Source organism: Meles meles, chromosome 1, assembly GCF_922984935.1.
Source record: "Meles meles chromosome 1, mMelMel3.1 paternal haplotype, whole genome shotgun sequence".
NCBI lineage: Eukaryota > Metazoa > Chordata > Mammalia > Carnivora > Mustelidae > Meles > Meles meles.
The window spans coordinates 153,683,921-153,708,516 of record NC_060066.1 but is presented as its reverse complement, the minus strand read 5'-3'; the positions used below and the strand labels follow the sequence as shown (position 1 = coordinate 153,708,516).

The 24,596-nt window shown below is 37.0% G+C and overlaps 1 protein-coding gene across 2 annotated transcripts in view; it reads right to left on the bottom strand.

The window, feature by feature from the left end:
* SLC44A5 (solute carrier family 44 member 5) overlaps positions 1–24,596 on the bottom strand; it is a 424,145-nt gene that overhangs the window by 191,585 nt on the left and 207,964 nt on the right. For both annotated transcript variants that reach the window (XM_046024493.1, XM_046024485.1), the window contains exon 3: positions 7,477–7,525. In XM_046024493.1, coding sequence (XP_045880449.1) covers positions 7,477–7,525 — 49 coding nt within the window. The remainder of the gene's footprint in view (positions 1–7,476; positions 7,526–24,596) is intronic.

Here is a 24,596-nt window from a genome sequence, read left to right as displayed (position 1 = left end):
AAGTCTGAAAAAATAAAGTCCAAATTTCTACAGTTAGCACCCTATGATAAAGGTCATATATTATCTTCTCAGGACATGGGGATGGACTTTGTTTAATTTATTTATTTTTTAATGGAAAAGTCTGAAAGGTGCAGATTAAAAGAATATTAACATTTATAGCACAGCCATGAAAGAAATAACCCCATGCTTTATAATCAGAATGTCATCAAAGGAGCAGATGCTCTAGCTAGTGGTATATTGGGGGTGGGGGGGGGGAGACAGCCCTCATCATTAATTACTCACATATATACTGAATGCAGATCTTTGTCCTTCAAGGGAATTATCAGTGAAATGACAAAATAATACATGAGTACAAAAGTTAAAAAGCAATCACAAGTAGAATGTACTGAATATCATTCACACCAAAAGCTGCAGGATTTCAGTGGAGGGAAGATACACTGAGACAGGGGTCAGAAGGGGTGGTTCCTGAGCAGGGCCATTAAGCAAGGAACACTACCACTCATGTAACAGTAAGGTGTTTCCCTAAAACTTGAGAGTACACAAAATAATGCTGCTTTCCAAGAGTTAAACTAAGAAATCAACACATAATTAAAGCAGAAATGTACATAATCAGTTCAATGATATTATAAGCCTCCTAGTCCAGCGAGCCTGATGTTAAAATTATTGACTTTATTAACATATCTAAAGAGAATTGAAAATAATGATCAAACAGCTCTGCCCTTCAAGCACACTCAAGGTTAGGGCACCAAATCAAACTCATGTAAGGATCCCACTCCATTGACAGACACCATAAGCAGCCAGCCCCTGATGCCATTAGATATTCTACTCATGCAATTCCCTTGTTCGAACTATACACTCATCAAGCAACCTTTTAATAATTAGGTTTCTCATGCAGTTTGCCTAAAGGGAGCAATGTGCTGGTCAGGCCAACATGAACACCAGGTCTGCTCAGCAATTAAATTTCTTAATGTAAATTACTGCATTGGTATTCTGGTGTTATACATCAGTCTCTTGTGACTTTGTTAGTGCCAGTTATCATCCCTGAGTTGTAATTCTAGGTCACTGACATAATAAATGTTCAGGCCCTGAAGAAGTATACAGGACTGGTTTGATTCAACAGAAAGTTCACCCAAGGGTTTAGAAACTCTATCGAGATAGAGACAGAGCGAGAGAGAGAGAGAGAGAGAGACAGACTGAGCATGGGGAGGAAGAGTAAGCAGTTTAGGCAGACATAGTAAGATAAATTTGTGTAGGAATGTGAATATATATTAGGCATGGGAATTAATGTTTAGCAGTGGGAACTCACTGATGAAATTTGAATAGAGGGTGCAACATGATCAAAACTGTTACTACTTAGCAGAACCCATGGTTTAATTGAAGAATAAGCCAAGCAAACAACTAATTACAATACAGAATTGTAAGTACACAGAGTATTCTTTTTTTTTCAATTTTATAACTTTAAAATTTATTTATTTATAGTACACAGAGTATTCTGAGAGCACCAAGAAAGTACCTACAGTTTACTCTAGGGATGACCAGGGAGTATTTCTCAGAAGAGAAAACTTACATTTTTTTAAAGTTTTTATTTATTTATTTATTTTAATATTTCATTTATTTATGTGACAGAGAGAGAGCACAAGCAGGGGGAGTGGAAGAGGGAGAAGGAGGCTCCCCACTGATCAGGGAGCCCAATGTGGGCCTTGATCTCAGGACCCTGGGATCATGACATGAGCCAAAGGCAGATGCTTTGAGCCAACCAGGCACACACAGACCCCTAAAGTTTTTTATTACACTTTAATATTCTTTAAAACTTTCCTCTTTATTTATATACTTTTTTAGTTAAAAGAAATATACCGATATTTCAAAGAGTCTCAGAAGTATATTCCTGACTTTGTAGTAAATACTCCTGCCTGGGTATGCCACAGGAATCCCAAACTCAGCACTTCAAAATCTAAACTTACTTACGGTTTTCTCTACCCTTCATAACCATCCTTCTTCTCCTCCTGTGTTCCCTGATTTGGTAATCATAACCACAGTCCATCTGACTATCAGGCCCAGTCATGCTAAATTCTCTCTTCCACCCCCAACATACAGTCCATACGAAAGCCTTAAAGGTTTTGCTTTATCATTAGCTCTTAAACTTCTCTCCCAGGGCCACTGCCTTAGTCCATGTTTTAATCATTTCTCAGCTGAATTACTGAAATAAGTCTTCTAAATGGTACCCTGCCTTTGTTCCAACTAGCCTCCATCCTTCCCAGCACATCTCAGTTTTGAAGCTAGGGTAATAGTTCAGTTAGTTGTACAACAAATACATATGTGTCAGGGACTTTCTAAATCCAGGGGATAGAATGATCAACAAAACAGACAAGGTTCTTGCTTTTCATTGACCTGATATTTTAGACTGGGCATTAACTATGTAAGCAAAGAAATGACTAAAGCAGTTTTTCAGTAGTGATAAATATTATAAAGTAAATGTAATTAAGTGGGTTGGAGGTTGGGGAACCAGGTGGTGGGTAATAGGGAGGGCATGTACTGCATGGAGCACTGGGTGTGGTACAAAAACAATGAACACTGTTACGCTGAAAATAAACAAAAAAAATTTTTTTATAATGGAATTAAGTGATATGGCAGAGAGTGACTATGTTCATTAACTAGAATTTAAATAAAAAGTTTAAACTACTAAAAAAAAGCAGGGGGGAGAGTGACTGGGAGCCTGGGTTGTCATTAAGACTTCTTAGGCAATGGTAGTTAGGAGAGGGATGACAAGAGGCAGCCAGCCATATAAAGGTCTGGGGCAAAACATTTCACGTAGAGGAATAACAATCACAAAGTCTCCAAGAATGTAAGTTTAGAATGTTCAAAAATTTCAAAGAATCCAAGTATAGCTACAATGAGAGGATAAATAGAGAAAAAGTGGTAGAGAAAAAAATCAGTGAATTACACAAAGGGCACTCACATAAGGCCCAGTAAGTTTGAGATCTTATCAAAGTGCTATGGGAAGCTATTGAAAATATATAAGTAGAAGAGCTGTGTAATTTCATCTATGATTTGAAAGTTCACTCAGAGTCTTGTGAGGATAATGGGTTTAAGAAAAGCAGGAGTGTAGGGGTGCCTGGGTGGCTCAGTGGGTTAAAGCATCTGCCTTTGGCTCAGGTCGTGATCCCAGGGTCCTGGGATCGAGCCCCGCATCGGGCTCTCTGCTCCGCAGGGAGCCTGCTTCCTCCTCTCTCTCTGCCTGCCTCTCTGCCTAGTTGTGATTTCTCTCTGTCAAATAAATAAAATATTAAAAAAAAAAAAAGCTCATAAGAAAAGCAGGAGTGTAAAAAGGAAGACCATTCTAGTGTCCAGAGCAAAAGTATAGGCAGGATGTATAGAGACATGGATAAAGGTGGTAGCGGGAAAGATGGAGAAGCCATTGGCCTGGAGATATATTGTGGAGCTAAAGCCAGTAAGACTTCCTAATGGAGTGAATGTGTGAGATGGAAAAAAAAATAAGAAACCAAGGATCTGTAGCCTAATGGAGATTGGTGTTATTTTCTGAAATGGAGAAAACTGAGGGGGGAGGTTTAGAACTTGGGGTGAGAATAGGAATCAAGAGCTTGGTTGGGCCACATTAAGTGTGAGTAAGTATTGAGAATTCAAGGAGACATGTCAGATAGGCAGAGAAATCCAGAAATACCCAGGTCAATGGAAGAGTCATTGGTAACAATACAAGCTTGGGAGTCAATGACATACAGATAATACTTAAAGTTATTGGCTTAGTCTAAAAATAGACTAGAGAAGGAGAAGAGTAGATGGCCAAGGACCAAGTCTTACGTCATCCCAACATTTGGAGATCAAGCAAAGATTGAGAAAACTGAAAAGTAGAGGCCAATAAGGTAAAAGAAACTTCAGGTGAGTATGAGGTCAAGGAAACCAAGAGAAAAGAATGTTTCAAGAAGTAGAGTGGTCACCTTTGTCAAATGTTGCTGCGAGGTTAAAACAAAAGATACCACCCACTACACCTGGAAAGATGGAAACCATTGGTAACCTTCACAAAATCAGTGTGAGGAGAGTGTTAGAGAATAAATCACTACTGGAAAGAATGTGAGGGAAGAGAGGAAGTTACAAGCTATTTTGACTTGTAAAATAATTTGAAATAAAAAGCCTATATCCACAGCACTCCCTATGAAAACTTTAAAATCGTCTCCAAATATGAAAGGAAATGGAAGGAAATAAAAATAATGATGTTATAATTGGTATAACCAAAAAAGCACACCAATTATTTCAACAAGTGGCCAATGAGAACTGCATACATTTAAGAGGAAGCATTATATTCTCACAATAACTTGAGACATGTACTTGATAATGGCACTTCGGAATTCACAAGAGGATATCAGTACAGTACTCTACATGTTTATCACTTAGGCCAGAAGCTGGCCTCTTCCTTCTATGCTTTGGCATTAATTGAATCAGTCATGAAATTTCAAGGTTGGAAAGGACTTAGAGGTCATTTAGTCCAACTCCTTTGTGTGAGTGAATCCCCTCTACCACATCCCTAATGAATTCTGCTTCTTTCTCTTCTTGAACTCCTTAAATGATAGTGGATTTCTCACAACTTCCCAATGCTTTAGGTAGAAATAAAGGCATCTTATTACATTTCAGACAGATTTTCCACCCTTCATAATAATAGTTATTTTCAGCATTGTGAAACCTACCAATTTGATTAGTATCAGTCATATGTCCTTCATCTGTTTTGTGTATAAAGGGAAAAAGGCAATTATGGAATATGTAGGCCTTTTATTTCTATTTACCTGTCTAACTATATGCTGCCTCTTTCCAGAAAAAAAAGAAAACTTAAATGAAATGACTTAAAACACCTGGGTGCAACAGTTATTAAAATAGAAATAGAAATTCAAACTCCTGAAAATAAATTCTTGACTCAAAGACTAATGTAGTTGCTGGCATTGAAATTAAATTTATCAGCGGGCTTTCTAGAATTCAGTACAAAAGGAGAAATATAGTGGATTACACAGTTCTCCTTATCTAACAGAAGAAAGTATACTAATTCTCCATTAAATGAAAATTTTTTCTTGGTTCTAAATCACACAAGGAATTTCTCATGTAGCATCTAACAAAAGGGACTTATTTCTTTGTTTTCTATTTGCATTCATTTCACTGCCACTTCATTTTACCAAGCTCATAATCTCAATCCAATGTTTAAAAAAAAACCTTTCCCAAAAAAATCTGTTGAATATAGGGGACAAAGCCTGAGTACTGGATAACTACTTTTCAAAAGGGACTGGAAAAACACCTTAAACTATCAAAATCACTCTTTGTTGGAGAGGTTCAATCTTATGGGTCATTGGTTCCCATAGGTCCAATTCTTAGCAGATGGGAACAAATGAGAAACTGAGTTAATATCTCCTATGGCACTATCATCACTCCTTCACCTCTCCTAGAAATAACTACAGTTGGGTGATCACTAGGTAAGAATGATATTCTTGTGAATGGAGACAGGTGCACAGAACAGGGTCGACCGACAAGCAGAGAATGCTGGAAAGGCTGGCCTGAATATCTGATAATAATGTGGATCTCTATGAGGGGAAGTGATACCTGTAAGCAAAAGGTATTATTAAAGCTGGCTCTGCTGCCGGAGGTAATGTGAAGAATCTGGGCTTTCTCATTTGCTCATAAAACACCCCAATTACTTTCCCAGTAATGGCATTATAGAAAATTACAAATTGGTCAACTGTGTCGTCTTAGAGTTAAGCTCCTGTGGTTTTACAACACATTCCCCTGATCTTGGACTTAAGAATGGGGGAGGTATGCCCAAATAATGACCATTTCACCTTTGAAGGTCTCTGTGGTACCTAAATTATCCCTTAGTAAAAAATAAATTACCTTCCTCATAGTGATTATCACAGTAGTTTAGACTTTACCAGGATTACCTGCTTCCATCATTAAACTCTAAATAACTAAACTCAGATCTCAACTCCTTCCCCGCACCTAAAGCCAGCCAGGCATAACTCTGCCTTCTTCTCTATGACTACAAAAGGCACACCTTTTTTTTTTTTAAGATTTTTATTTATTTCTTTGACAGACAGAGATTACAAGTAGGCAGAGGAGATAGGCAGAGAGAGAAGAGGAAGCAGGCTCCCCGTCGAGCAGAGATCCCGATGTGGGGCTCGATCCCAGGACCCTGGGACCATGACCTGACCCGAAGGCAGAGGCTTTAACCCACTGAGCCACCTAGGCTCCCCCAAAAGGCACACCTTTAATCTGTATTTTGTCTGTCCAAACGTGGCGGCACATTATTATTACTATTACTATTATTATTACTATTATTATTATTATTATTATTTTTGCTACAACTACTACTACTATTGAATCGATTCTATCTAGAGGTCCCTTAGGGCCAATAAGCTAGATTCAATTCTCACAAATTAGTTATTGTAAAATCAATACAAATGCAGTAAAAGTAACCTACATACTGAATGAGGCTGTTTGTATACCAGACAACAGAATGTACCCATGATGTTATCATGGAAAGAATGAGAGATTTCAGACTTAATCTAAAGAAGGCACTGGTACACCTTCAAATAAATAATCCCAAACAAACGACTTGGCTTTTTGCAGAATTAGAATACATTGAACGCATATTTGTTTAGAGCTGGGATATACATTAGCATGTAACAGTAAATGCTAATGTACATGCTGATGGATGGCAAGAGCAAACAAGCATGCTGATCATTATTTCATCTAGCAGTTTATTATGACATACAAATACCAGAAATCAAAGTCAAAGCTAAGCAAAACCCAGCTACCAACAGCATGATTTTCTCCTCATTTTTACCTATTCTACCCTGCAAACACCTTCCTGATTAGCAGGAAGCCTGGGAATAGAGGGTGAAAGTAATAATAAAAGAGGCCTGTGAATTACTGAAGAGTTTTTACATGCCACACAACTTTGAGAGAGAAGCACCAGTTGAGATAAGTACCTATTTCCCCAGAGCAGTCTAAAATATCTGAAGCTTACACGATGCAGTGGTGAATGGTGGTCTCTAAGAAAGCTTTCTGCTTCTGGAAACTGGGTAGCAGAAATACCTGGTGTGGAAGAAGCTGGCATAGCAACTCTGCATTGCAGTGGTGAAACACAGAGTAAACAGGTGCACAAAACAACGGCTTCAACGTGCTTGCTTCTCTACAAAGTGATTATATCTTGTAGAACATTTTAAGGCTTCTCTTTTTGAGCAATACAAGCTCTTTGGCCTAATAATTGAATACGTTTCATTTCCTGAATAGGAGAGGATATTCATGAGTCATGGAAATATTTATTTTCCATATTTTGTCTATATAAATAAGGTGAAATTTTGGCTAAAAATAAGTCATACCCCCTTCAGAGCAGATACAATTCTCCAGTGACCATAAAATGGTAACAAAAGTAAGCCTTCTGTGTTTGTTAAAAAATGTATTTCAAGGAAGAGAATTGCTTACCTTTTGGCAACAGGCCCCTTGAAATTAGGATCAAATGTCCTTGGATTACCTGCATTTAAAACAAAGACTTTTTAAGCATGTATGCCAATGAAATTGCAAATAAATACATATAAAATATTAGTAAAGAAAAATCTACATCTTGGCTACTGCCCAGTGCAATGTTGAATTCATCCTTTGGTCCAGGGAAACATCAGTTATGCCTTGGCTACATCTGCCAATCTGTTCCCTCTCTCTGATAAGAAGCAAGACTGGGAAGACTTAAGCACCATATTCTATGCATACCATACACATATCTCCCACTGTTCTATGTGGCAATATTATAGATTCCATCCAGGGTGATAAAACTTGCAGCACTTCTGGTCTGCAAAGCCATTCTACCATCTGCCATCACCAAGTATTGCTGAGTGCTCACGAGATGCACAGTATAATAGAGATGCCTACTTATCTAGTTCTCCCCTTTCTCTCAGTAGATAAGGCTTTCCTCCAAGAAGCTGAAATATTAGTTGGGTCTGCCACATTGGCTATATGGTATATACCAGTCATTATTATATTATATAAATATTATTTTTAATTAAAATTTTGAAGATCCTATTGGCAGGCTTCATGCCATCTGGAGATATGTCATTTATTACTGCATTATGAATGTGATATACTATCCCTGTTTTTAAACAGAACAAGGTACACACAGAGCGGCCTTTTCCCATGACATGCATTGTGTAATGAGACCCAGGGCTAAGTTCTGTAAAATCATCTCTGGTCAGTGACCTGTATTTTGCAATCCCAAATTCCTGATGCTTCTCTCCCAACCTAAGCATTCCCACCACTTCCTCTAGGAATTTGTCCCTGTGAGAAGAACTCATCCTGAAATTAAACAGAGCATTTCAAAAAGGACTGGCAAATATCCCTATGTGTCAGGAACCCAACTCTGTCTGTAAATGGGGACATGAGTACTGAGGACTTAGAGGCCTCTTCGGTGTAATCACAGGCTGACGAAAAGACAACAGGAAGATAAGGGCACACATGGAGTCAGTGAATATTTATAAAGAACCTATGAAATGCCAAGAGCACCCGCACCACCTAAGTTATATAAGGCACTGTCCCTATCTTGGAGACCTTAATTGGTGGGACAAGATCAACATTTGAGTCATTCAACAAATACTTCTTGAGAATCTTTATTTACCAGGCCCTGTGTTGTAACATATGAACAGTGAATATACCAAATGAAACAATTAATCAAGAACTAAATTGTGTGGTCATCTGCCTTAAGTGTTACAAGAGTTCTGAGAAAGTCGGTTTCATCAAGGACTAGAACAGTCAAGAGGGTCTCATTCAAGGAGTGAGATTATGAAAGATTAGAATAAAACAAGAGCAAAAAGAGAAACATTTTGGGTGGATGAAACTAGAATTCTGTTAAATTCAGTAACTATTTATTGATCACCTGTTATGTGTTCTGCATTAAAATAGACACTGCAGGGGATACAAGATTACTGAAACAGTCTGTCTTCAACAAGGTAAGGAACTGATGAGCAGGAAGAGAAATAAGAAAAGTACGAGAATTGCTACAATACAAAGCAGAACATGATATGATAAGAAAGGTTCAAAGAAAGTGTTATGAGAGTTCCAGGGAAGAAAAGGTCACTTTCAGTTGAGATTAGTAAGGAAGGGTTCCTAGAGCCACAACATTTGGGGATGGAAGGGTATAGTTTAGACCTGTAGCAATTAATGAAGTCATGTGGCAATGAATGAAGGTAGAGATGATTAGCACGGTTGTGGGGAAGGTGAAAAACTCAGTCTGACTGGGGATAACAGAGATAAGAGTAGGGGAAAATAAAGCTGAATAGATACTACAGAATCAGACTACAGAAAGCCTGAAAAATTGGGATGGAATTTATTTTATACATCCTAGGCCACTGGGAGCCATACAAGGATTTTGAACAAAGGAATGACATGGTAAAAGCAGTGCTTAAGGAGATCAATCTACCAGCAGTATTCAAGTTGTAGGGCAAAATGCAAAGTCAAGGAGATCAACTTTAGAGTCTGTTGTAATAATAGAGGTGAAGTAATGTGAGACACTGCCCATGTGGTGGCAGAAGTGACGGAAAGACAGATTCAAGATTCATCACGAAGCAGTTGTGTGGCATAGAAGCAATCATTTCACCTCTGAGTCTTGGTTTCCATATTTGTAAATGGGGATAACAACAATGCTTATGCCATAAAGTTGTTATAAGGATTCAATGAATTAATACCTGCAAAAGTGCTTAGAACAGTGTCTGGCACTTAGTACGTCCCCAGTGAATATTCATCATTAGTCAATATCATTACATGAAAAAAATAAACAGAATTTCATGAATGACTTGGAGGGTAAAAGAAGTTAAAGCTGGCTTCAAATCAAGTGACTACAGACCAAGAACCCATAATTCTCACTCAGTTTTAGTCTTTTGCCTAGACTTAAGGAAAGACTGATGCTACTGAAATAGTTTGGGAACATTAGCAGGTGGAAGAAATTGCAAAGTTGCCATAAGAAAAAGAACACGAGGTTGATTTTGAAGTGACATCTGATTGTAAGTCCACTTCAGCCAGAGTTAAGAAACTGGAATCCTGGGTCAAGCCTTGAGATAAATACGTGGAAGTCACAAAATTTATATCATGAAGTGATGAACTCTATAAAGGAGAACTTCAGGATCGGTCAGTTCTAATGTTATTATAACAACAAGAACAATAGTATTTAACATGTTTTTAGCATTAAATGCTAAGTGCTATTCTAAGTTCTTATTAACCTTATTATGTAGGTAGACTGAAAACCATTATTAGCCTATTAAGAAAACAAGCCATAGAGAGACTAAGAACCTGTCCCACCTGGGATTACCACTCTGTCTAGTCAGATCCCGCTGACCGTACCTTACAATGCCAGTACTTGTTTCTACTTCAAGGGGAAGTGTGTAAAATGTTTCCTGTTTGAGATGGTCTATATATACTTCAGTGTTGAGTTCTCTGACACACTGTCAACTTCTCTTTTCCTGACTGCTTGTCTGATTTTGCCCGACTGACCTCTTCACAATTAAGGGTAAAAGGAAAAATCAAACAGTTATAGGAAGGGAAACAGAAAAGTGACATTCAGGAAAGCTAAAGAATTCCAAGAAAGAGGGAAGATTATAAATTCCACAGAAAAATGATTACTAAATGAATGTTTATTTGTATCTGGGACTACTGTAAGTACTTTGCACATGAATCTGCCATTTTGCACAATTCCACAGAGAAAACAATGTGAATTGTACTCCCTTGCACAGTGTATGTTATTTAATGCTCCATAATTCTGTAAGGTGTGTCATTGTTATCATTCCATTTTACAAGTGAGGAAATTGAGGTACAACGGGTGAGCTAATTTGCCCTAGCCCCTCAGCTAACAAGAGGTGAAAGTGGGACTGGAAGGCACATGGTCTGACACCAAAGCCTATATTGAGCCACTTGGCAGGAAGTTGCTCACTGGTGATCTCAGAAATTCCATAGATGGGTGGGAAGAGGAGGCAGATGAAAAGGGATTAGCAGCTTACATCGATCTTAAATTATTCACTTTTACATTAAAGATAGGCAAAACTGCTCTAAAAGTATCTAGGCGGAAGGGGTACCTGGCTGGTTCAGTCAGGAGAGCATGTGACTCAATCTCGGGGGTTGTGAGTTTGAGCCCCATGTAGGGTGAAGAGATTACTTAAAAAAAAAAAAAAAAGAGTATCTAGGCTGGCTTCCAATTTTGGTGTGATTTGTACCTTACAAAGTGAAAAAGTGGATCACAGTGTAAATGAAATGCTGTTGTCAAATCTGTCTGAAAAGCTGACACTTTCTGATTATAAATCCTGGCTGCCTTATATTTCAGCTGAAAATACACTAATGCCACAGTCGAATGATAAGATTTAGCTGATTCCATATAGTAATGACAGCTGGAAAGTGATGACTTCAGCCTGCCCCATGTGCTGGCAGAATTTATATTGTCATGCAAATTTTTTATTTCCTGAAATCAATACAGGCCCTTGCTTTCTCGGAGGCCCTCATGTGCTCTAATTGCATCTCTGGAATAAATAGACTGAAAGGCCAGCTAAGTGAAAAGAGCCATAATGCCGAACTATCACATGGCTTAGCTAGCTGAATATAATTCATATTTCTAACTTACAGAAAAAGTAATTATAATTAGGTAATCATTTTAAGAGCTTCTTGAGTTCATGTGATTTTCAGATCACCAAAACTATTATGACAACAGAGTCACTAAAAAATATTCATTATAGAAGTTACACACTTGTTGTTATAGTTGACTGTATTGCACAGTGCAAAAATTACACAATGCAATTTTTGTTACTAGAAATCATTCATGAGGATTAAGGAAAATAGTCCAGGTAATTAATTCAACTCATGGGTGTGGATTTCACATGACTCCGTTGAATGCAAATGGTAAGATAAAGCAGTCAGGCATGCTTGGAAAGACTCTTTTCTTTAAAAGCAATCTGTTTCTGGAAGAAAAATGACAATATAACTACCACTAATCAGTTACAAAAACCAAAAATCTGAGACCTTTACTTTTATTCCTTCAGGTATATTTTTCAGAGAATGTAGTGTGGTTTAGACAGCAAAAAGAGAACTCTAAGGTGGGAAAAAGTAGGACTTGGAATTACTACGAATGACCAAGTCAGATAGCTTTCCAAAAAGCAAGGAAAAATGGTATACTATAAAATTAAGTCTTCCCTTAATACTCAACAACAGCTACCGGAAAATTGTGAATAATCAAATACTTGTTTTACACTTGATTTTTACAAACTTGCTTATGGTTCTGTCTGTAAGTGAGGACCTGCCACTTCATCTAGGGAAAGAAGTCTCTCTCCTCCAAGTCTTAACAAAGGATAAAGAATCATGTTCTTTGCCATTTCTTATAGGGAGATGTTCCTACTTTTCAGCCCAACACACATGGCCGCTCGCAAACAGGCCCCTCTTCCCAGCCTCATCTCCTACCATCCCTCACTTCAAACCTGATCTTCTAGCAATTCCGTACTGCTATGATTCCAGCCTAAATCAGGTGTTTTGCAGAGTGCCCTTTGAACGGTGTTCCTTTCCCCTCTTTGTGCTGTTGACAATGGCTAAGGAAATCCTATAGTTCTTAGAAATTCCTGCTCACCCTCTAGGAGAAGGACAAGGACAAAAATCTTCTACTGGCTACTGTGCCAGTGGGTGGGGCCTACTTTGATTAGAGACCAATGCTGAGAACTTTCATATAAGCCCATCCCAACGTAACTAATTCCATTCATCTCTAAGACACGCATACTTCTGTGCATTATTGCATTATTGCATACCAAGTGCATTATTGCACTTGGTACACTATGCCTTAAGGCATGTGCTGTGATAGACAGATGCCCATATCCAAATCCCACAAATTTGTGAATATTTTAATTTACACAGCAAAAAGGGACTTTGTGGGTATGATTGAGTTGAAGACTATGAGATGGGGAGATTCTTTTGGATTATCTGGTTGAGCCCAATATAATTACAACAGTCCATACATGGGAAAGACGGAGACAAAAACATCAAAGAAGGAGATATGACTATGGACACAAGGTCAGACTGATATGATAGGAGAAAAACTCATCTGGCCATTGCTGGCTTTGAAGATGGAGAGAATCATGAGCCAAGGAATGTGGCAGCCTCTAAAAGCTGGAAAAAGTAAGAAAATGGATTCTTCCCTAGAGGCTCTAGAAAGAAATGCAGCTGGGCCTGTACTTTCATTTTAGCCTACTGGACCTATATTGGACTTCTGACCTCCAGAATTATAAGATAACAAATTTGTGCAATTATAAGCCACCACATTTGTGGTAACCAGTACAGCAGCAAGAGGAATCTAATATACATGACTGTTTCTCCTACTAGATGAATAGCTCCTTTAAGGCAGACACCAGATCTTGGTTGTTAGTCTAATGCTATTACTTACTTTGGCGTCTCATGTGTACATATATAACAGGCACTCAATAGATGTTTCTGTAGTAAATTTTTATTAAATTTCAATGTAATTTTGAATTCATATCTTTAATTTAGGTTATGAAAATACAAATAGGAGATAAATCTTGAAAATTACCAGCTAACCATTTTAGATGGAATTCAACCTGGATTAAAGGCAAGTTAATAGATTCCTAGAATTGCACTGATGTGAAAAATCACTCCATTAACTCAGCATCCACTCTGTAATGTCTTAGACCAGTAGGAGTTAACAAAGGAAGTAATGGAGACAATATCCCATACTGGTGAATAAAAATTGGGCATCAAATTTCTTGGTATCAAATGTCATCTCTGCCATCTATAAACTGTGATCTTGGGAGGATTCCCATTTTTCTCTGTGAACTTTCATTTTGTCATCTATTAAATGATAGTAGCAAAAAATTTTTTAAAAATAACAAAAGAAGGAAACAATTTCTGCCTTTGAGATGATCATTGGAAGCAGCAAGATATGTGTAAATTACCCTCATAACCAAAGTAGGTCATTGTAGAATCAATGCAACCCAATTTAAGTCAAATTGTCACAGTGACTATAAGTGACAATAATTCTAGAAAGGTTTCCATGACTAAGCTGGATGTGACACTTATGGAATAACTTTTTGGGAGAGAGAAATTTTGAGGATGCTTAAAGGGAAGACTGTACCATGTGGGAAAGCTGGAAAAAGCACATGCTCATCCATAGCAAAGAGTTATTCCTGGGGGAGGAGACAGGAGAGCAGTTAGAAGAAAAATACACATCATCCAGAGTTGGAGGAGGATTTACGAATCTCAAGTCTTCTGAGAAAGTAATACAACTAACATGTGTTTATGTAGCTGTATGATGCAGAAGAAATAGGAAAGTTAAGGCAGAGGGACTAACAAGAAGATTGCTGTCATATTTCAGAGATAAGAGGGTAGATGCCTGATTGAGGCTGTAGCAGTGAGAGAGGATGAGGCAATCCCAAAAGCACTGCAGAGGAACACACTTGGTGGGGGTGAAGGAAAGGGCAGGGCGCCATGCTTCATCATCTGATGACGGCAGTGCCTCATGTAGAAAATGATGTGCATTTTCTAACTCATCTAGGGCAAAAACATGACCCCACGTTGGACATTGCAAGATTAATGAAAATGCAAATGAGACTCCTTCAGCACTGATTCATGCCAAACAATACTGTGGCACCATGACCTTATAGTGGTTGTTTTTCTCCCAGCCTGAGTAACTTCCTAAACATACAGAATAATAAATTACCCACTGTTACATCAAGAATGTCCAATCTCCTGCTTTAAGAAAGGGTTTTCTAATCTGTGGGGTTGGTTTCTATACAGTTTGCATCATCATTTGAAATAATTCACTCTATATGAACACAAGTCATTAACATTCAGTTAAAATGTCAACCTCAGAAGTAATATCTAGAAGAAATAACCTCCACTTCCACTGAACAGGCAAAAGAAAACATTCATAAAGCACTCAGGCTGCTTCTTCATGGACTGATTTTATAGGCAGTGCTGAAAGATGCACGTTTAGGGGGCATTGGAAATATACTTCTGAAAAAATGATTTTTCTTGACTACTGTGACAAAGCAGTGAATTTGCACTATAGAACAGCCATGAATTATTGGATAATCACATATCTTCTCAGAATAAATAAAATTCTGAATCAATATTGATTTAAAAAGAGAGTCTGGAAGCAAACAAGAACATGAATTGAGTTTGAAGTTTATCAGCTTGGGGTTTCTAATATTTCTTTCTAGCCATATTGTATTTATGGCCCAACATGAGGTACTCAAAAAAAAAAAAAAAAAGAAGAAGAAGAAGAGCAACGACAAACTCTAATTACGCTGGAGAAATTCCTTATTTTCTTTCAGTATCATAGGTTATGCATTTCATTATTACACAGGATGCTATTCCCTTGGCTCCTATAAAATATAACAATTTCACAATCAGAGATAGGAAATGAAGAGTATATTTGCTTGCCCTGAATATAAAAATAAGTGACTTCATCTTGCCTTTCCATCTGCAGAATTCAGGCGATAACACAGTAAATGAATAAAGTTTGGGAAAAATGATAGTTTTCATCATTATACAGATACAAAAATGAACTTCTGTAAAGAAGGAGAAAAATTTTTAAGTTATAGTTGAGTAAAAGACTTTCTGTTGAATTTAGGAATAAACACTACTAAAGAAAAATAGCAAGAATTTGTCAATTTATCACAAACTCATAAAGCAGTTTGGTATCTAGTGATAACATTTCTCCTACTTCTTCATATTGTTCACGGGTTATTGATGAGAACAAAATTAAACTGCACATCAACTCTGACTTTTGCCACAACTCAAGATGGTGGAAGATAATAATCACTGGCAAAACATCCCTATCCCTGGGCCTGAATGTAGGGAAGAAAAACACGATTTAGCACATACTTTCTACCCACAAGACATCATGATCCAACAAATAAAAACTCGGGTGGAATACACTATTAGCGTCTGTGTTAGATGAATGCCTCTACTTAGAGGATAATTGGGGAAAATTGTGGTAAACTATGTTCTTTCACCAATGGGGTCAGACCAGTCACTTAGAATGACAAATGGGGCTATAGCAGACAACAGGGATTACACACAACCTACTGGATGACCCACCCTAAATTGTTATATGCATTCAGAGAAAAGAGACAGATTAAGATTCTCCTTCCTCAGAGCTGGGATGGGGGGAGTGGATGTGTGTTACAGAACAAGATAATCACTTGGAATGGATACCTGGGGACTTACCTCACTTCCTCCTACAGTCCTGTCTCCTTGGATGGAGTAAAAAATAAAATAGCCCAGATTTTATACTTGTAAATTCTATGGAGGATCTGTGAGGAAGAAATGCTCATGAATATTTTTTTCCTCACAAAATGGATTTTCCACAAAGAGACTGAACATATTGTGAACTCATTGTCAAAAGAAAACTTTGGTCTTACTTCTTTGACATTCTATATAGATTTGGAGGTGGGAGTGAAAGAATAGGGAAAGTAAATCTAGCATTCAAGACAAGGGTTTGCCTCATAATCTGCCATGATGGTAGTAAAACAAAACTGTGAAGATAAATCTGCAAGTAAAAGTTTACTTGTCAGCTCTAATTCCAGAAGTATGAGAGGTTCAACTCTCTCCATATCCAGAATCTATAAATTATGGAGATAAAGCTAAAGAGTATCTTCTAAAGAGCATTGAAAAGCTGACAAAGCAGTGAAGAAATACCAGGCCAAAATCTAAGTGAAAGTGGGGACCTGGAGAGAGCAAGATACTACCAAAGCTACCATAGTCTCAAAGATACATACCGACTTAGCAAATTCAAGGAGCAAGGGACCAGAAGACAGAGATCAGAGGCTGCTCAAGAGAAGAAGTCAAATGGGAAAACATCACTCCACTAAGTTGGAACTCCAAAGGGATACACCCTCAGGATGAAACCCACCTCACCCTTACCAAAATCACCTGACACTGAGCAGAAAGATGGGTGAAACACCTTCATTTGAATTTGCAGTGTATGTGAAGTAATCTCAAGTAGGTTCAATCTGTAGGTATTCCTAGGCAGCTGACAGACAAACAACAGACTTTTGATGGAATGTATCTTATTCTAAGAATTCTCACAAATAATTTTCCAAAGAAAATATATAGCAAACAATAAAAAAATAACAAATTATATAAAGAAACAAGATACCGTGAAACAACTAGATATACACAGACAACAGAAATAGATCTATAAAGTCTTCAGATATTTATATGATTAGTCCTAAATTATAAAACAACTATGCTTACAGTTTCTTTTTTTTCTTTTCAGCAATAAAAGACAAAGTGAAAATAAATGTGATGAACTATGTTTTTAAAACTACCTGGCAGATTCAGAAATGAAGCAAATTTAATCTGGAAGTGAAAAACAATAAATAAAATGTACAACTTGATGGATAAGTTTGATAGCAGATTGGACAGAGCTGAAGAGGCAATTGACAAACAAGAAAGTAAGTCAAAATAAATTATTCAGAATATAGCAGAAAGAAACTAAGAATGGAAATTACCAAAGTCTAGTTGATAAAATGAGCATAGGGTGAAAGTTTTAATATATGTCAAATCAGATTTCTAGATTTATTCAAGTACAATTTGTTCAAGAAAAAAGAATGAAATAAAGAAACTTCCAGGGAAAAAAAAAGATTTGCCATCGGTAGAGTCTCACTAACATATATTAAGTGTATATTTCTTTAAAAAAAAAAAAAGATTTATTTATTTATTTTAGAAAGAGGGAAAGGGTACATGTGTGTGCAAGGGGGGGGAAGGGCAGAGAGAGAATCTTCAAGCAGACTATCCACTGAGTGTTGGATCCTGATTTGGGGCTCAATCCCATGACCCGTGAGATCATGACCTAAGCTGAAAGCAAGAGTCAGATGTTCAACCAACTGAGCCACTCAGGTGACCCCTAAGTAGTTATTTCTGAAAGAAGAAAAAGTAGACCCAGATGGAAGTTCTTTGATGAAAGAAGAAATGAAGAGCTCCAGGGGGAAAAAGGAATGATCACTGGCTATATAAAACAATAATAATAAAATCTTGTGGGATTAAATGAGAGAAAATTATTTCAATAATAGAATGCAATCCAAAGATATGGGTAAAATATTAATAAATTTTAAACTCAAAATTGTGCATGCAACAGTATGCATGCCGCAGTTTTTAAAAGAGTAGAACCACCATATATTACTTTGAAAACAGTGGAGGAAGGAAAATAGAATAAGAAAAATTAGCCAATCCAAAATCAAAGAAGAAAGAGAAGAAAAATAAACACAGAACAGTCAGAGGAATGAGAAAGCACAGTGTAATGTGATGTCTATTTTTATGGAGCAAATGTTTGTGTCTTCCCAAAATTCATATGTTGAAAGTCCTAACCCCCAACATAATGGTATTTGGAGATAGCGTCTTTGAGTAGTAATTAGATTTAGATGAGAATCCTAAGAGTGGGATTAGTGTCCTTATAAGAAGAGGAAGAGAGATCAGAACTAGCTCTCTGCCACGTGAAGACCCAGTGAGAGCCAAATTAACTGGTACCTCGATCTTGGACTCCTAGTCTCCAGAATTGCAAGAAATAAATCTCTGTTGTTTAAGCCACCCAGTCTGTGACATTTTGTTATAGCAAACTAAGACATACATAAACTCAGATATATTGATACCACAATAACTATAAAGGACTAAATGTGCTTGTGAAAGATAAAAATTGTCATACTGGAAAAATAATTGAACAATATGCTGTATGTATATCCCCCAATAAAGGTTAAAGCAAATGGATGAAAAAGTAAATAATATGTAAATTTTAACAAAAAGAAAGGGATTATAGGTAATGTCTGAAATAGAAATTAAGGTAAAAAACATTAGTAGCAATAGAGAGGATCACTTCTAATGATAAAGTCCAATTAACAAAGAAGAGACAATAATTTTAAATACATGCACTTAACAAAATTTAAAATGTAAATGTTTAGAACTACATGGAGAGACAGACAAATCCACAACCAGGGTAGGAAATTTTAACATACTTTCTCAGTATTTCTCACTATTATAAAACATTAAAAAATCAGTAAAAGTACATTCTCCTCAATAAATGGTGATAGGACAACGGATATCCATAAAGAAAAAAATAATAAACTTGGAGCTCTACTCACATCAGACACAAACATCAATTCTAGACAGAAAGACCTAAAGTGAAGGATAAAATTATAAAGACTTTATGACCTCAGAGAGAGGATTTATTAAGCAATAGTACAAAAAGTACTAGTCATAAAGGAAATAAGTGATAAATTTAACTACAACGAGAATAAGAAATTCTGTTCATCAAAAAACCCAATAAAGAGAGGGACATGAAATCCATAGAGGGTAGTAGTGACAGGATAACATTTAATTATTAATACCGAGGATATATAAAGTACTATGGATCAAAGAGAAAAAGGCTGGTGACAATAAAAAAAAAAAAAAGGAGCAAAAGACTTAGGTAGGAACTTCAGAGGAGGAAATCCAAATGGCAAATAAATAATAAAGTAGCATTCAATCTCATTAATAATTAGGCAGATATAAATGAAAACCACAAAAAGAAGTAACTATAGGCCCTGCAAACACTTGCAAAAAAGGGAAAAGTTTGATAATAGGATGTATTGACAAAGACATGGAATAGTGAGAACTTGTACACTGCCCGTGAAAATAAAATTGGTACGGAAAATACTGCTTTGGAAGTTTGGCCTGATCTCACCCTACAACAGAGCAATTTCAGTACTATATTTTATCCCAAACTACTGCATGTGTGTATAAAGATACGGAGACAATAATGTTCATGGCAGCATTTTTTGTAATTGCCAAAAATTCAAAACAACTCAATGGCCATTGAAAGTAGAGAAGATAAATTACAGTATAGTCACAATGGAATATTAAGCAGTCACCTCCTTGCTCAAGGTAACAAGTGTCCTGGGTTTTGTGATCATTGTTTCCCTATTTTTACTGTAGTTTATCATCTCTTACGTATTCCTAAATCATATAACTTAGTTTTGGTTATTTTTGGTTGTACACAAATGGAATGTAGGCTGGTTTGGGGGTTTTGTGGGGTTTTTTGGTCTTTCTCCCCTATCATGGTTTGTGAGATTCATGTGCCTGTATGTGGGCTTTCTCTCTCTTTGTCCAACACGCACAGAAACACACACATACTCATGAACATGGAAGAAAGTAAAATTCTATTTTTTCCAAACAAAAAGTCCCACAAAAGATATTCATATTACTTCAGAGATGCAGGTCATCTAAGTTCAGAGATTCAAAGAGTTCCACTAGTGACCCAAGTGAGAGACCAGCTATCTAGCATCTTGATTATAGCTGCAAAGCCTGTCTCACTTTAGCAAGTCACTTCTCTGACTCGAAGTACATAATATTTTGACTATATATTAGTCATCAATACAGCTATTTATTAAACTTCTGTTTTCTCCACTAGAACATAAGTTCTAAGAGGACGGGGCTTTGTTTTGTTTACTGCTGTATGTTTCACCACCTGGAACAGCAATTCTGGTCCAGGGTAGCTGCTGATATGAACATATAATGGAGTATCTCTTAGAGCTATCCTTTTAAAGTTATTTGTGCTACTACTTTATACTTACTCTCCAACGTAGGCTGATGCCAGTTAGACTTTTCATAATGTTGTACATGCAAGTGTTGGCCAGAATGCCAACTGACTTAAGAAATGTGGCACCTTCACATTTTAAAAGCCTGACAGCCCTCCAGATTTCCAACTTGCTTTCTGGAGAGAGATAATGAAGATGAACTTGCAAGGTGGGAGTACTTCTCAAGCACATTTTAGTCACTTGGGTTATTTCAGTGATGTTTCTGCCAATAGACATTCCCTACCGCTGAGGCAGCCAAGGATGGGTGGCATTCCAGCCTCAGGTTCACAAAGAAGAAATAACATGGGGTAAGAGTCTCAGCACTTTCTAAGGGTGATTCTTCTTTCACATTTTATTGACCCCAAACGCCTGCAAATTCACCTTACCTTCCCTCTCACTACTATTTTTTTAAATGAGTAAAATATTTTACAGGGATTTTAGAGCAGTTTCTCTCAAAAAACACTGATTCTATCTGTAGAATTTTTGTAGTTATCTGTTTCTTCAGCCATAGATTCCCCTGTTGATTTCAGTGCCCTAGGAAAAAGTTCTCAGAGGACTGAGGTGGCATCCTTTAGAGGAGCTTTACAGAAAGGTCCACAGGGGCACCTGGGTGGTTCAGTCAGTTAAGCATCTGCCTTCAGCTCAGGTCATGATCCCTTGGTCTTGGGATTGAGCCTCGCATTAGGCTCCCTGTTCAGTGGAGAGTCTGCTTCTCTCTCTCCTTCCCCTCCTGCTGTTCTCCCTTCTTGTACTTTCCCACCCCACCCCCTCTGTCAAATCAGTAAATAAATAAAATCTAAGAAAAAATAAATAAAAAAAAGAAAGGTCCATACAGCTGTGTACAAGTGGGTATTTTAGGCTGAAGATAACTGAGGCTACAGTCCAAACCCAATCATTCTCACAGCTTTCTAACTGGTGGGATACCTGAATTAAGGTAGCTAGATTAGTTGACAAAATCAGACAATCCAACCAATGTAACCAACCAATCAAGCAGTCCAACCAACACTTGAGCTCTTAACTAAAACCTTCTGGGTCTTCTCATTCTTTCAGGAATCTCCAGAATTTCTGAGACACTTGTTTTTTACTCAGGTCTAATAGGTAGCCCTATGTTCTCAAGTAAAGAGCAGCTCTGGCCATCTTTTCTATGCCAAGATCATACCAATCCAAGGGACTTCACAACTGTTTTCCACTTAGGCCAAGATTAGAATCAGAAGATGTTTCTTAAAACATTTCTCTATTGCCTCTGAAATTTATATCTATTTCTTAATGTTCACTTTTCCCCCAATCTTAGTTAGAAGTGCTTATTCATTTAGTAATATATAGTCAAAACTTTTAAATTATGGTATTCTCTGTTTAATACACAAAAATTTCCCATGCACATTCTAATTCATGAAAGTTTCACAACAAAATATAACCAATGTTGATGCACATGAAGAAATAAAAATCCCTTAACAGATTAAAAAGCTAACTATATAAAATAATTACAAAACTGCATTGTTGGGTTTATAACACATAAAGATGTAGTAGAAAGAGAGTGAAACAGATAACAGTTTATATTTGAGTCCTTATGTCTTTGGTTCAATCTGTAACATTCAACAAACCATTTTGCCTTTTGATGTTTTAGTTTCTGTTAAAAGAAGGATATAACCCATACACTACTTATGTCACAGATGGGAGAATCAAATGAAATCACAATGTGAAATCATTTATAAAAAGGACATTTCCATGAATGTGAGAAAGTATGCTTATGATCATTATTACTGTTTTACAGTAGATAACATATGTAAAATGTCTGACACATCATATGTTCTCAATAAAAATTTTCCCTTCTCCTCCCTATTTTCCTAAGAAGCCAGCTCAGTTTTACTCCCCATACCCATGCCACCCACTCTGTCCTCCTTTATCTTATTAGTGAGAATATAGAGAAAAGAAAGGATCATCTTTACATCTTCCTTTCTTGGCTTTAGCTTCTGTTTTCCAAGATCTACTAGAGCTAAAAGTGCTCTCACATGCAACAACCTCCAAGAGCTCTTACACTTAGAGGCTCAGGCAACCTATGATACTGTTTATGGACTGAAAGACCTTAAAGTACAAACATGTCCTGACCAAAAACTCCCCTTTCAGGTGATTTCAACCTCTGAACAGTTTTCTCTGAGTATCGAACAGGATTGATTTTATTTCACTGAGCACTTACACTGTGAAGCGTGACCAGACACATAGATGAGTCCGAAAGAAGCCCGCTCATGAAGAGCATTGCAGCGTAAAAGTGGGAATGCGCGTGCGCACACCACCAACGCAGGAAGAACTGAGAGCTTGGGAGTGCAACAAATGCCTCTGGAAATGGGAGGGATTTAGCTGAGGAAACCAGGAAGACCTTTAAATTGAGGAGGTGCCATTTGATCAGGACTTGGTAAGATAAGAGACAGACTGGGCCCAGTGGGAAGAAAGGAAAATGTGGGATGGGGGAATACAGTGTCAGGAAATAGTGAGTCATATAAGAAGAAAATGAGTAAATATGGTCATGGCTAGCTTAACTTAAAGATGTGTTCAGATCAGCTAGTTTTATCTTTCTTAATAATTGGAATTTAACCTTATTCTCACACCTCATTAGAAAAACCAACGAGTAAGATTCATTAAGTAATATGTCACAAATTGCTTCCAGAAAATCTGTTCTGAACTTCAGAAATTTGGGATGATAACTTGCCTTTAAAATTTAACATGGTAAACAGTACTTACTTTGGAAAACAGTATGGAGATTCCTCAAAAATTAAAAATAGAGCTACCCTATGACCCTGCAATTACACTACTAGGTATTTACCCCAAAGATACAGATGTAATGAAAAGAAGGGCCATATGTACCCCAATGTTTAATAGCAACAATGGCCACAGTCACCAAACTGTGGAAAGAAACAAGATGCCCAAGATATAGTCCATATATACAATGGAATATTACGCCTCCATCAGAAAGGATGAATACCCAACTTTTGTATCAACATGGATGAGATTGGAGGAGATTATGCTGAGTGAAATAAATCAAGCAGAAAGAGTCAATTATATCATTTCACTTACTTGTGGAGCATAAAGAATAACACAGAGGACATTAGGAGAAGGAAAGAAAAAATGAATTGGGGGAAATCGGAGGGGGGGATGAAGCATGAGCAACTCTGGACTCAGAAACAAACTGAAGGTTTTGGAGGGGAGGGATGTGGGGGGATGGGTGACTCTGGTGATGGGTATTAAGGAGGGCACGTACTGCATGGAGCACTGTGTGGTGCATAAACAATGAATCTTGGAACACTGAATAAAATAAAATTAAATTAAGATGGTAAAAAAATAAAATAAAATAAAATTTAACATGTCTTTTGCACCAGTCTGTTTCCAGCCCTCCATTTCTTTGATGTCACTTAAAAAAAAAAAAATTCTACACTTTTCCTTAGGAAAGCTTTTTACTCTATAAGTTACTTTATTTCATAATAGAAACTGTACCTGATTTGTAGTTTAAGTATTTTGTAAACATATAAAGAATAGAAAACAGATATGTTTGAGCAGTCAAGTTTCTTCAAAATATGTTTTAGAAAAAAATGCTTGAAACAATGTAAATCAAGATGCAGTGAATATATGAGGCACAGGGGCAATGTTACAAATTGCAGAAGCTTGATTAGCATGTGTGCCGTGTTTGGTATATTTAAATCATTGTTAGCAATTGTGCTAATGCCATACCTTATGTTTTTTAGACTCAGTATAATATGTTCATGATATGAAAAGTATAATATGTTCATTATACGAAAAGCCAACTTTTGCATTGCATTTTTACATCATGTTCCCTACGCTTAAGGAATATATTAGTTTGTGTTTTTGCAAAAGAACATTTAGCTATGCTTATAAAAGTTTAACAAATAACTAACAATCTTTTGTCAATATTTATTCAGGCTGGTATCACATCACTAAGCCAAGTATTAGAATAAAATA